The following is a 13,325-nucleotide window of genomic DNA, read 5'->3' as shown; positions in this document are numbered from 1 at the left end:
AACCGAGCAATGCCTTCTTGGCTCTTTCGAGGCAAAAGACAGATGATCCGAATTTCGTTTAGGGTCCGAAGCGGTAGTCCAGCATAAATACTGGCAAGTGAGGCCTCACCAGGATCTCTAGATACTAGAACTAAGCTACGGTCTTCCTGTGTGCTTTTGAACCTTTCCTTTTGTGAGCGTAACATTTTTATCACGTTCACGGCTTATAATCAGCTCGTGGCCTTGGTTCAGTGCATGAGATTGAACTCTTCTGAACGTTCTTCACACTGATTCCCAGCTTCTTAGTGGAGTGGCCGTATGGAGAGAGTAAAGCAGTTTCGTGATTTCGGGTCTGATAATGTACTTCTGGGGGATTATACAATCTAGGAGTTCGATCGACAGAGAGAAGAGTTCGGGTATGCTTAGGTGTCAGCCTTGTTGCATGAGCTGCTTATCCAGCCTTGCACGTGTCTAAGTCTACGGCTCATGAAATCTTGTATTTAAATCATTATGACAGAAAGATCAAGATTATGCTGGGGCGAGATGAGGTGGATACCCTGGATGTAAATAATCTATATGTGAAGAGGCACATACACGTGACTATCTGAAGGTTGTTCTCTTTTCTCTGCCACAAGAAGTTGCTTGACTGAAAATTCGTTTTAGCTGGACTTGAGTAATCACTTTTTTGAATAGGTTGAGAAAAAGCACACTTGAGTATGCAAACTGCCTGGCCCAATGATTCGGCTAGAATAGTTCAGCGCTGTTTCACTTGAGGGTTTAGCGTAAGTTGCTGCCTGCAATCCTAGCCTCTTGTGTCGAAATGTGTAATCTGATATGCCTCAGCCACGCATAAGGCAGAATCTGCCTTGTTCGACTCGCAATGTCGGTATATAGATGTCGAAAATCTCTCCCAATATTGTTATCAAATTCCTCAACCTATCTATATAACCAGTCAATTCCTTATCATGTCAATCAGTGCTACGGTCGGTGCTGCTCAATTGCTTCAGTTTGGAGTGTCGCTATCCGATGTGGCGCTCCTTTTGAACATCGGCCGAAAGATTGGAAATTGGTTTCGTGTTTCCAGCAACGATCAGGAACTGTTAGGTTCCATCGGTGAGGACCCAGAAGCAATTCTGAAACGACGCGGCCTGATTGAGGTATCTTATATGGAACGCAAGTGGGCTGGCCTAGACTTCATATACGAAGGAAGCTGTCGCAGAAACTCGCAGACCCAGGCTAAGGAAACAGCCGCAGGTCTGAGCCCGTTGTCCTGGCTAATGATCACGATCACCACGGCATTGGATTTCTGCCTGCCTCATAATAGCATCCGAGCACTGATTAGGCGCGTTTATGTCCGGGTATTGGATCGAGATGAAGAGCTAGAAGACTCACTCCGCGTATTGCTCCCCACAAATGTTGAATCTTGGAGATCTGCTGGATCTGTGCGAAGCATGACTACGACCATTGCCAAAGCACTACAGGCCTGCCGCTACAAGCTTGTTGAGGAAAATGCCCTTCCACAACTGAATCAGGCAGAAACTGAAGAGATGGAGAATTTTCTTGTTTGGCTCCTTGAAGGTAAGTCAAATGATTTCAAGGCGATGTCCTCGATGGTGTTCGCTGTGGCAGTAGCAATAAGCAAAGTGGGAGTGAAACTTCGCACTGAAGGACGGCGATCATACGAGGCCGAGCCTTTTATCCACTATGTGGAAGGCAATAGTATCCTGGATGATACTCTCCTGAATAACCAAGCAAGCAAGTCTGGAGATCCTTTCTCTCAAAGAAGGGGAATAGGACATAAGGCGCAACAAATAGCGTATCCACGTAACAACCCAAGCAGCATGATTCAAGCTATCCCGGCAGACCGTCGAACAATAAACAAGATGACTTATTATTGGGGACTTGGTGCGGAGGCCGCCTCAAAGATGTACCTCCAGGTTACTCAAGCCAAGTTGCCCTTTTACAAAGAAGCGGAGATCTATTATGCTCTGGAAAACAATGATGTCGAGACTAGCAATTTCACAAAAGACGTCGTAATGCTTGCTGGACGCGCATTCCCTGATACCTCGGAAGATATACTTCTTGCAGTTGAAAAGATTACCGAAGGTGTGAAAGGGGGTCGTTTGGCATGGCTGCAGCAGTACACTGCGCCGGAGTATCTCAAGAAAATCGAGGCTTCTAATACATGTGATATAAGCGAAAATATGGATCTTTGGCTACATTACCAGGCTCTCATATTTGGGTTCTATTACAAGCTTATGGAGCCATTGGTATCCCTCGAGCTTGTTCAGAAGGACGCATACTTTCGGGGCATATGGGGCTACGGGAGCACCACATTCTTAGCTATGTGCATCGAATTTGGAGTCGCTCTTCGCAGCGGTGAAAAACAAGTAAGCCGGGCCCATGTTTTGTACATGCTTTCGACGATGTTCGGTGGTCGGCAAAAGCCGTTCTCTAAAGAAACACCTAGCAAAGGACTTCTGGGTATTTTGGGACCAATATCTGTTCTTTCAAAACCGTTGCTGCAAACAACTGATGATCCGAAAGAGATATCCAGATTCATGTTGGCCGACCTACCAATTCTAGATCTTATGTCCGATACGGATGGAGAACTCTTCGGCTGTGAAGGGGGTGGCATCACGTTTGATCCCTCGCCTGCAGACCTGACTATGGTAAGGCCTCGGAGCCCGAATAAAGAATGGTCTCTGCATGCGAAAATGGGGCTGTTATTCGGAGAGGGCCAACCCGGAGTAGTAATGGCAGCTCGGTGCGCAGGTCGACTGATAGGGTGGTTTAACCCTTTGGCTGCTGATGTTGCTTTTCTGAGCTCGATTTACCAAGAGAGACGCCATGAGAAGGAGATAGGATATGTAGATGATTTTGCTTTCATTGGATACGAGGTTGAGGATAGACAATGGCAAAATGGTCGTTTGCTACAGCCTATTACTAATAACGCTGAAGAGCTTGTTGGTCTCGTCCAGTCGAGAAACTGTCCAGCGCTGAGGTATGCTGCGGCTGGTATCTACACCGAGATTGGAGAGGAAGTTGCGATTGCTACAGATGATTTGGATGCAGCCTGCGGGAGGGTCGGTATACAAGGAATAGTTATTGCTTAGCATTCTTGCTCTCAGGGGTCCCAATGATAATTTTATCCATTGGTTCTTAACGATATATTCATTCATGGGCGGTAATAATGATTGAATATTTTGAAACCCTTATAAATGAATTATTCATAAGCTTATGAATATATGTAAGAAACTTAAAGCCTTGTAGTGTAGTAAAAGGATACTGAGGTGTATATATAGTATTAATTGTACGCCGCTTGTTTAAATATATACGCAAGAGTAGATGGTAAGCAATAAGATGGGGGGGGGGGGGTAGAGGACTCTAAAACAATATCGACTACAGCAAATCTCTACAACACTATTGCCAAGATCGGTGATATAGCCTCAATATGCAATATCGCGATTATTCATTCATATCGCGATAAATCGGCTCTCATGAATACGATGCGATAAGTAGTCAATTTATTCATTCATTCATCGTTGGGACCCCTGCTTGCTCTTTCTGCTGGGAACCTACACAGATCGCATACGCCAGCTCGCATACCTTTTGGTGGCCTCGGAGGACTATCAAGTGGGGAGTGTTTGTAGTGCGATTTGAAATGATTCCTTGCGGAACCTTTCTTTTATCATTCTACTATTCATAGAAAATACAGAACATACTAGTCCTACACATTACTTTCTAGGGCTAGCTTATAGGCCTTTAACATAGGCCTATCTAGTATAGTAATTAATAATTAATTACAATAGAAATAAACTAAAGGTAGATAAAGAGAGCCTACTTAGGTATGGCTATATACATGACCAGCTTTACCCACCTTCCGTAGGTTCTAAATTCGGTTTATATTTAACTTGGCCTAATTGCCACCAGTTGTATATAGTAATTATAGCGAACGCCTCCGTTTACGATCGGCCTTCCTCTATAGTATTATAATCTTTGTTAAATATTGTAAAGTTTCTACTTATACAACATTGCTATATTTTATCGACCTCTTTATAAAGATAGCATTAGGCTTGCGAATTATTTAACTAGGCTTTAATATTGAATTGAATTGAATGCCAAGACTTAATTAATTCTTAACTAAGAGCGCGGGCTTAGTAATGTATTTAATCTAGAGGTCCTAATTAAATTAAGTTAATTAAAAAACATTAAAGCCTTTAATATTATATAGAAATATACTGAAGTTTATAATAGTAATGCCCTAAACCTTATTTTTGTTAGTGTTCCTTACTAAAAAAAAGGTTATCTAAGTATTACCCATTTTTACACCATTTATAAACGATTGTAATAAGTATAATAATTGGCCTGCATAAGCAGGTTATATTAAGGACGTTTACTATACTAATCTAATTGCTTATTAGTAAACTAGACTAAAAGAAACTTACTATTTATAAGGGGACTTTATAGATAGGGGGCTATAAGGACACGATTATGGAATAGGATAAATTAGTAAGAGAGATAAATTCTTAAGGAGGTAAGGCCTCTAAGATCGTGGAGACTATATACTATAGGTATATGCCTTTAGCACGTGACCGGTAACTATTTAAGGGGCGTCTAGGGGTTGTCCTAAGGGCAACCTAAGGTGTCCGCAATAATATCCCTTATATTACCCCCCCCCTTTCTTATAGCCGGCCCCTAATCGCTATTACCTTATAATAGGGAGATTATAAGGGCTCGTCCTAGAAGGGGTTTAGAGATATATTAGTATACTACTATATATTATTTATCTATCTAACCCCTACTTTAAACTCCTAAAAAACCTTAATAAGGAAAAAATATAACTAAAGAAAAGACGCGAGGATTACTAAAAAACCTATTAGAAGCCTATTAGAAGTATACTAATAATTACCTAGGCTAATATAGGGATTTTTATATAACTCTACTTCTAAGCCTTTATACTAGTCTGTAATTAAAAACCTTCACCGCACATGCAGCCTTACTAAAAGGTAGCGCCACACTCCAAAACTTAAGCATACCTATCTTACCATTAAAAACAATCGATTTTCCAACTTTTAAGACCTAATCCCTACTGCCTAGCGAGCTAGAGGTGGATTTACTTATCGTTTTACCCCCTTTTCCCAACAGAAAAATTTCTTTAAGGGTAGCCTTAGCTTATAAGCGAGGCACGAACAAGAATACTAAAACTATTACTACTACTACCACTAATACCAAAACTATAAAATAGGGCTAGTTTCTCTACTACCTTTTAGCCTAATCTCCCTAGAAATCTTCTAATAGAATTAGTAAGGAGAAAGGGTATAAGGATAGTAAAAACTAGAAAACCCCCTATAAGATATAAAATGCCAAGGCCCGGTAGGCCTAAAAAGAAACCCCCTATAGAAATAAGTGATAATAAGTCTATATCTATATTCACTTTTTCTAGCCCTTTTCCTTCTTCTGGCCTGTTTAGGACAGGAGATAAAAGAGGACATCCTTAGTCTTCTACTGAAAAAGAAAACTAAAAACCTGCAAAAAAGACAACTAAATTAATAACTTTTACGGCTAGTATACCTAGTATATCTTTCTCTCCCCTTTCTCTAAAACAACACCTATAAAAGGCTCTAAATAGCCTAACCCAGGCCTATCCCTTAACACGGCAGAGTCCTTTGCCAAGTTCGCTTATATTAACGACTGGATTCAATTAGATATTTACATTAACCCAGCTTTTCCAATTAGTTGATTCTTATCGATAACCTAAGGACCTAAATTGCCGTGTCAAGGGATAAAGGGCTAGAAGAAGAAGAAGAAGAAGAAGAAGATAAAAAGGAACAAGTTAAACAGCTAGAGGACTATACACGTAGTATCCTAGTAGGAGAAAATCCCTTTATAAAAGGAAAAGAAAAAACAAAAACAAAAGATGTCCTAAAAGGACTAGTTGAAGAAGTAAGAGCTCTCTGTAAGGAGGTAGCCCCTACTAAAGAAACCTACGCAGAGAGGCTAAAGAAGGACCTCCCTACTTTATCCTCTTTACCCTCCTTATCACTACTTACCCCTTCTACTTCTACTAGAAGTAAGAAAAAACAGCTATAAGAAAGAAAGCTAGTCTTAATTATAGACCAAAAGGACTAACCTTTAAATACCTTCTTTATACGAAACAAAGTCAATTAACTATTTATATTAAAACTGTAAGTAGAAAAACTGGTTTTAGCATCTATAGCTAGAACTAAAGGAAAATAAAATATTCTCCTTATAACTACGGAAGAGTATAATGTAGATTTCCTAGTCAAATATAAGGAAATCTGGTATAACTGCTTTACCTTTTAAAGAGAACAAAAACTAAAACTATAGGTTTAAATTATAGCCTATGGGGTTCCTACCCTACCTTTCTTAGGAGAAGGAGGCTCTAAGCTTCTATTACGGGACACCCCCGTAACACCTTGCACACGTCCACCTGTTTTCACCGACTTAGCAATTAGAGACCAACCGCGAAATGGCAATCTGACGGCAATCTGATGGCAATCTAACGGCAATCTACGGCATTCTGCCATATTCTGCCAAGTTCTACTAAATTCTGCCAAGTTTTGCCAGGACTATGACCTGAACCCTATTCTGCCTATGCACGTATTAACTAAGCAACTAAGTTAACAATATATACCCTTTCTTCCCGTTTCCCTACCTTCTTTCCTTACGCAACGTCTTAACTTTATTACGCAGTTTATGTATATAGCTTAATAATACCTACTTCGCTATATATTATTACCGCTTATACTCACTCCGTGACACTACGTTGCGTTAAAAACCCATACTACCTTCTAAAAATGTAGAACGACCCTAAAGCCCCCGCAACAGCTAACGCTATTATAGCTGCACTCTAAGAATAATTAGTAGGTATATAGAAGTCCTTTACGGACGCCCTTGCACAGTACTAAGCTACTTTAACTTAACAGTAAGCTGAATAAGAAGCACGATAATAATAATTGATTAAAGCACTTTAAGAAGAAGTCCGCATTTTTAAGATGCCTATATTAAGGCCCTAAGACTAAACGCTATCTTTGGAGATAAACACGCGGAACGTAAGCCCTAAATTAGTAGTAGTTACTCATCCTATAGAACCGACTACTGCACTAAAACAATCTGAGAAACTACTAGACCCCCTAGTATTTACCGGTAAATAATAAGAGCTTTAGTTATTTTTAAGCCAGCTTAAGAATAAGTTAACTGGTAATGCTAACCGCTACCTAACTAAAGCTAACTAACTTTATTACGCCCTAAGTTAACTAGGAAGAGACGTAGCTAACTTTATTAAACCTCTTTAACTAAACTTAGTATAAAGCCTAGTTATACTTCTTAAAGCTATATATAGTGACCTAAACCGCTAAGCTACCGCTTAAAGAAAGATAAACTAAATAACTTAAGAAAAGAAAAGTTTCCTAGTATACTTCTCCGAATTTAACCGCTACGTAAAGGAAATAGGCTGGAATGACTCCGCACTAATTAACAGCCTTATTAAGTCCTTAAGCCCTAAACTAAAAACCTCCCTAATAGGCGTAGACCTCCCGGAAACTCTTGACGCCTGCGTAAACGTTATTAATAAACGGTATAATGATATACTACGCCTTATACTGAAGCCCGTTTATTGGTATAATATAATAACCCCGCGAACGTCTACTAAGTTATTGTCTTAACCCAAGCACCCTAACGCCATGGATATTGACACTGGGACCCTAGGATACGCCCCATTAGGGTCCTTTAAATAAGAACAACGCATTAAGCTAGGCCTCTGCTTTAAATATAGAAGTAGCTCTTACCTCTTAAACCACTACTCTGTTTCTATGCCCCGAAACGATTTATAAACGGCCAGTACTGGCAGCCGTTCACTATATTGATCTTCTAGTTACTGTCCCCGATCTTTATCTAGTTCTACCCCTATATCTAATAAGCACTATTTATAAGGACGAAGCTATAGCCGACGTTCTATAAGAACCCCACCCTAATTGCCTCTAAAAGGAAGGTCCTAGAGCTAAGTTGCTTTCCGGGACAGCTCTGCTATAGGATTTCGTTAAACACATTTAACGTTACGAACTCTAACTCTTGGGACCGTAGCATAACTATTAACTATTATCTTTGGCAGAATGGTTAATAGGCTAATACTTAAATCCTAATTGATATAGGAGCTAGCGGCATAGGATTTATTAATAAGATCTTTATGTAAGATAATGGTTTTACCCTGACCCCCCTTAACCAGCATATTAACGTATTTAGATTTAATAGCAAACGCACTATCTTAGGCCGTATTACCCACGTGGTAACCCTAAGACTTTAATACCTAAACTATAAAGAACTAATTAAGCTTTTCGTTACCACCCTAGGTTACTTAGTAATCCTTAAACAACCCTAGATAAAGCTATATAAGGTAACTATTAATTAGGACAACCTTAAGCTTCTATTTACCGCCTCCTATTGTAAGTAGAAGTGTTATATAATATACCGCCTTAACCTTAAACTAAAATCTAGGGAATCCGCTAAGATCCACTAGCCTAAGATTTCCACTAATGTCCACCCCGCGCCTAAGGAATCCACCAGATTCTATTAACCTAGGAATTTCACCGAATTCCACTAGCGTAAGATTTCCACCGACATCTATTAAGGATCTGGGAATTCCACTAAACTCTATAAATTGGCCCTAAGCACTATACTGCCTAAAGACAGGCAGAAGCTTAAGCTCACTACACGAAGATATTAGAAGGACTGGTATCTAACTATAAAAAGGATTCTTGAAGAACCCGAACCCGAATCTAATACTAACTCTGTACTTAATACCGAACCTAAACCCAAATAAGAAACTATGGACAATCTAAGCGAGCTCGGTACCCTAAATATCCGTATAATTAGAGCTACTCCGTTAGCGTAACTTACTAAGAAACCTAAATATATAATCTTTGCTGTTACTATAGCTGATATTAAGAAGGCCTTAGCACCGAAGAAGCACACTAACCCTACTACGAAGGTACTAGTAGAGTACTATAACCGCCTAGAGGCATTCTCACAGAAGGAAGCCGATAAGCTACTAGAATACCGATTGTACGACCATAAGATTATACTTAAAGAAGGAAAGCAGCCTGGATTTAGACCCTTATATAGGATGTCCTAAAATGAACTCTAAGTACTATAAAAGTATTTAGATGAGAACCTAAGTAAAGGATTTATTAGAGTAAGCTTATCGCCTATAGCCGCACTAGTGATCTTTATTAAGAAACCCGGCGGCGGTTTACGCTTCTGTGTAAACTACTAAGCTCTTAATGCCGTCACTATTAAGAACTAATATCCGATCCCGTTAATATAGGAGACACTAAACCGACTAAGTAAGGCTCGCTACTATACAAAGCTTGATATTATCTCTACATTTAACCGCCTCTGTATAGTAAAAGGAGATAAATGGCTTACTGCATTTCGTACTTAGTATAGACTATTTAAATACTTAGTAACGCTATTTGGCCTCACAAACGCTCTAAGCTCGTTTCAACATTATATAAATAATACCCTGCGCCCCTACCTAGACATTTTCTGTACTGCTTATATTAATAATATTTTGATATACAGTAATAACCTAACCAAATATCGGAAATACGTTAACCTTGTCCTATAAGCCCTACACGAAGCTAGTCTATAATTAAATATAGATAAATGCGAGTTCTATAAAACGGAAGTCCTATACCTTAGACTCCTTATTTCTATAAATAGTATACAAATAGACCTAAAAAAAGTTGAAGCAATTATAAACTAGCAAGAACCCAAGAACGTTAAGAATATAAGAGCCTTTATAGGATTTGCTAATTTCTATTAACGGTTTATTAATAACTTCTCCGCCCTAGTTTTACCCCTTATAGCTTTAACTTAAAAGGATAAAGTTTTTGTTTTTAACAAGGAATGTAAGAAGGCCTTTACCTATCTAAAGGTTATATTTACTACTGCGCCTATACTCTAATACTTTAACCTAAATCGAATGAGTGTTATAGAAGCTGACTTATCTGACTACGTTACTAAAGGTATCCTGTCTTAATATAACGAGGATGGAGTATTATACCCTATAGCATACTTCTTAAAATAACTAAGCCTAGCCGAATATAACTACAAGATCTATAATAAGGAATTATTAGCTATTATTAGATGTTTTAAACAATAGCGACCCAAACTAGAAGGCGCTAGATTTCTAATTAAGGTCCTTAGCGACTATAAGAACCTACAGTACTTTACAACTACAAAACAGCTAAGTTACCGTTAGGCCCGTTGGTTAGAATATCTGTCTTATTTCCAATTCTTAATTATATACCGCCTAGGTGTCTAAGGCTAGAAGCCTAATACTTTAACCTAACGCTTATAAGACGCGCTAGCCTTAGAAGAAGCGCGCTCTTACTAAAATTAGACCCTGCTTCGCCCTAAACTATTTGACCCTCCTACTAAAGATCTTACGGTACACGTCCTTAAAATAACTAATCGATTAATTAAATAGATTATAGTTAACGAATACCTAAATAATAAGTTTATCTAAGAGACGCTTAAGCTAATACAAAATGGCATTAGACGCTCTAAAAAGATTTCTCTAAGTAAATGCGAAGCCCGCGGAAACCGCTTGTATTACCAGAACCGTTTAGTTATCCCTAATTACGATAAGCTTAAGCTTAAACTCCTTAAACACGTACATAATCTACCTGTCGCCAGCCACCCGGGCTAAGGAAAGACCCTAGAACTACTCTAACGGGAGTATTATTAGCTGAATATATATAATATAATACGAAGGTACGTCTCTAGCTGCTATACCTGCCGACGAGCTAAAGCCTCGCATAAGATGTATAACGGTCTTTTAAAGCCGCTGCCTATTCTAGACTAAAGATAGAGGGATATCTTAATTAACTTTGTTATTGACCTTCCTAAGAGTAGAGGCTATATAAATATTATAGTAGTTATAAACCGACTATCTAAAATAAGACACTTAATCGCCTACCCCAATATATTAACGCCTGCCGTTGCCTAACTATTCCTAGATTATATATAGAAACTCCATAGACTCCCTAAAACGATTATCTCTAATAGAGGCAGCTAGTTTATTTTGGCATTTTAGAAAGAACTAACTACTTAACTCCGTATTAAAGTACTGTTGTTTACTGCGTATTACCTAAAAACGGATGGCTAAACGGAACGCGTAAATGCTATAATGGAATAGTATATTTGGATATACACGTCGTATTTGCAGGATAACTAGATTAACTGGCTTATATTTACCAAGTTTACTGCAAATAACTCCGTCTTGGAAACTACGAAAGTCTCCCCATTTCTAGCTAATTACGGCTAGCACCTACAAATAGGTTTTGAACCCTTTAGTAATGTTCCTTACCCCGCTTATTACGCCTTATAAGTTATAGAAGCAAATAAATTTATAAAGAAGATAGAGGAACTATAACAGTTTCTTACCAATGAGATAATATGGGCTTAATCTGTCTACGAAGCCGTAGCGAATAAGAAACGAACCCTAGCACCGGCCTACTAAATTAGTAATTTTGTCTAGCTAGATATAAGAAATCTAAATACGAAACGACCTATTAAGAAACTTAATTAGAAGAACGCTGGCCCTTATAAGGTTAAAAAGGTTATCTCTCCTTATGCCTACCAATTAAAGCTCCCTAATACGGTTAAAATCCACCCCGTATTCTATACGTTAGTCCTCCACCCTACTACCCCTATATTAGATGCCCTGCCTAAATAGATATAAGACCCTCCCCTACTAGTTGAAGTGGATGGTAAAAACGAGTACTTTATTAAAAGAATTGATAATATTAAGTATAATAAACGGAAACGCTAATATATATATCTTACGAAATGGAGAGGCTTTACTAAGTCCTTATAGGAACCTATTAACTCTATAGGACTTATATAAGCCGCAGAAGACTTTTATAAACTTTACCTAGAACTACCATAGCCCTATCTCACAGAAGCTTGAGTTTAAAGGGGGGGTACTGTTATAGGACACCCCCGTAACACCTTACACACATCTACCTATTTCCACCGACTTAGCAATTAGAGACTAACCGTAAAATAGTAATCTAATGGCAATCTAATGGCAATCTAATGGCAATCTACGGCATTCTGCTATATTCTGCCAAGTTCTACCAAATTCTGCTAAGTTCTACTAGGACTATAACCTAAACCCTATTTTGCCTATACACGTGTTAACTAAGTAACCAAGTCAACGATATATGCCCTTTCTTCCCGTTTCCCTACCTTCTTTCCTTACGCAACGTCTTGACTTTATCACGCAGTTTATGTACATAGCTTAATAATACCTACTTCGCTATATATTATCACCGCTTGTGCTCACTCCGTGACAGCTTCTAAAAGAAGAAATTGAGACTTTTAATCCTATAAGGATATAAGGACTACCTAAATAGATCTTATCTAGTGTAAAAAGACACAATCTATAGACTAGATTTGGCTTTATAGTTTTTACTATAAAGAACGAAGAAAAAAGACAAGAAATCTTTAAGTAAAAAGAGATATCAATTGCAGGTACAGCTACTAAGGTAGTAAAATACCTCGAAGTCTCTCCTACTACGCAGTATAATAGCTGCCAAAAATTTGGCTATATAGGAGATAGATACTCTACTAGGGCCTATAGATATTGTGCGGCTGCATATCTATCTAAAGACCACTGCTGTTTTACCTGCTTAATAAGCGGCAGGCCTTATAAGCATACCACCCCTCTTTGCATTAATTGTAAAGAAAAACACTTTGCTAATAGTAAAGACTGTAAGAATCTTAAAGCAGCTAAACTAGTACATAGTACTAGCGTAGAAGATTCTATGGAAGAATAAAATTAATAGAAGTCTAGAAGGAGGTAACTCCTACTAGGCTTCTAGGTAAAAGATATTAGAGAGCAAAAGGATAAAAATAAATTATAAAAGGATAGGGACAGGGGTTAGGATTTCTTATAGTTTTTCTTACTATTTTCTCATTCCCTAATAGTTGCAGTATCTTAGTATTTTACTAGGAAACTATAAACTCCTAGTTTAGGGGTTTATAAACTACTAGGATATAGCTACTAGTACATATTAAGCTGCCTAGAAAGGATTTATATATATAGAACTATAGCGCCATAGCCTAAGGCTGCATGCGCAGTATTGTACGTAGTATAATACAATGGATAAAAAAAAGTCTATAATTAATTATAAGTATTATAAATAATTTAGTGTTCTAATATAGTTCCGTAGAACCTTTTAATATAGGATTTAACATATAGAGCCTTGGCTTGACGTTATCTTTACCTGCTAAGATATAGTCTATAATCCTTT

At 38.3% G+C, this 13,325-nt stretch overlaps 2 protein-coding genes across 2 annotated transcripts; both read left to right on the top strand.

The window, feature by feature from the left end:
• Nucleotides 1–944: 944 nt before the first annotated feature.
• Nucleotides 945–2,084, top strand: K441DRAFT_555872 (uncharacterized protein; the record flags this gene model as incomplete). Its single annotated transcript, XM_067643301.1, has 2 exons — nucleotides 945–1,421; nucleotides 1,782–2,084. Coding segments are annotated over 2 exons (780 nt in total), but the record flags the coding sequence as incomplete, so codon positions are not given.
• A 90-nt stretch (nucleotides 2,085–2,174) lies between these two features.
• K441DRAFT_463054 (uncharacterized protein) lies at nucleotides 2,175–3,044 on the top strand (the record flags this gene model as incomplete). The annotated part of the gene is made up of 1 exon (XM_067641793.1): nucleotides 2,175–3,044. A coding segment is annotated over one exon (870 nt), but the record flags the coding sequence as incomplete, so codon positions are not given.
• Between the last annotated feature and the right edge of the window lie 10,281 nt (nucleotides 3,045–13,325).

Source organism: Cenococcum geophilum, assembly GCF_001692895.1.
Source record: "Cenococcum geophilum 1.58 unplaced genomic scaffold K441scaffold_16, whole genome shotgun sequence".
NCBI classification, from domain to species: Eukaryota; Fungi; Ascomycota; class Dothideomycetes; order Gloniales; family Gloniaceae; genus Cenococcum; species Cenococcum geophilum.
Note: the sequence above shows the minus strand (reverse complement) of the source record. Positions and strands in the feature narration are given on the sequence as shown.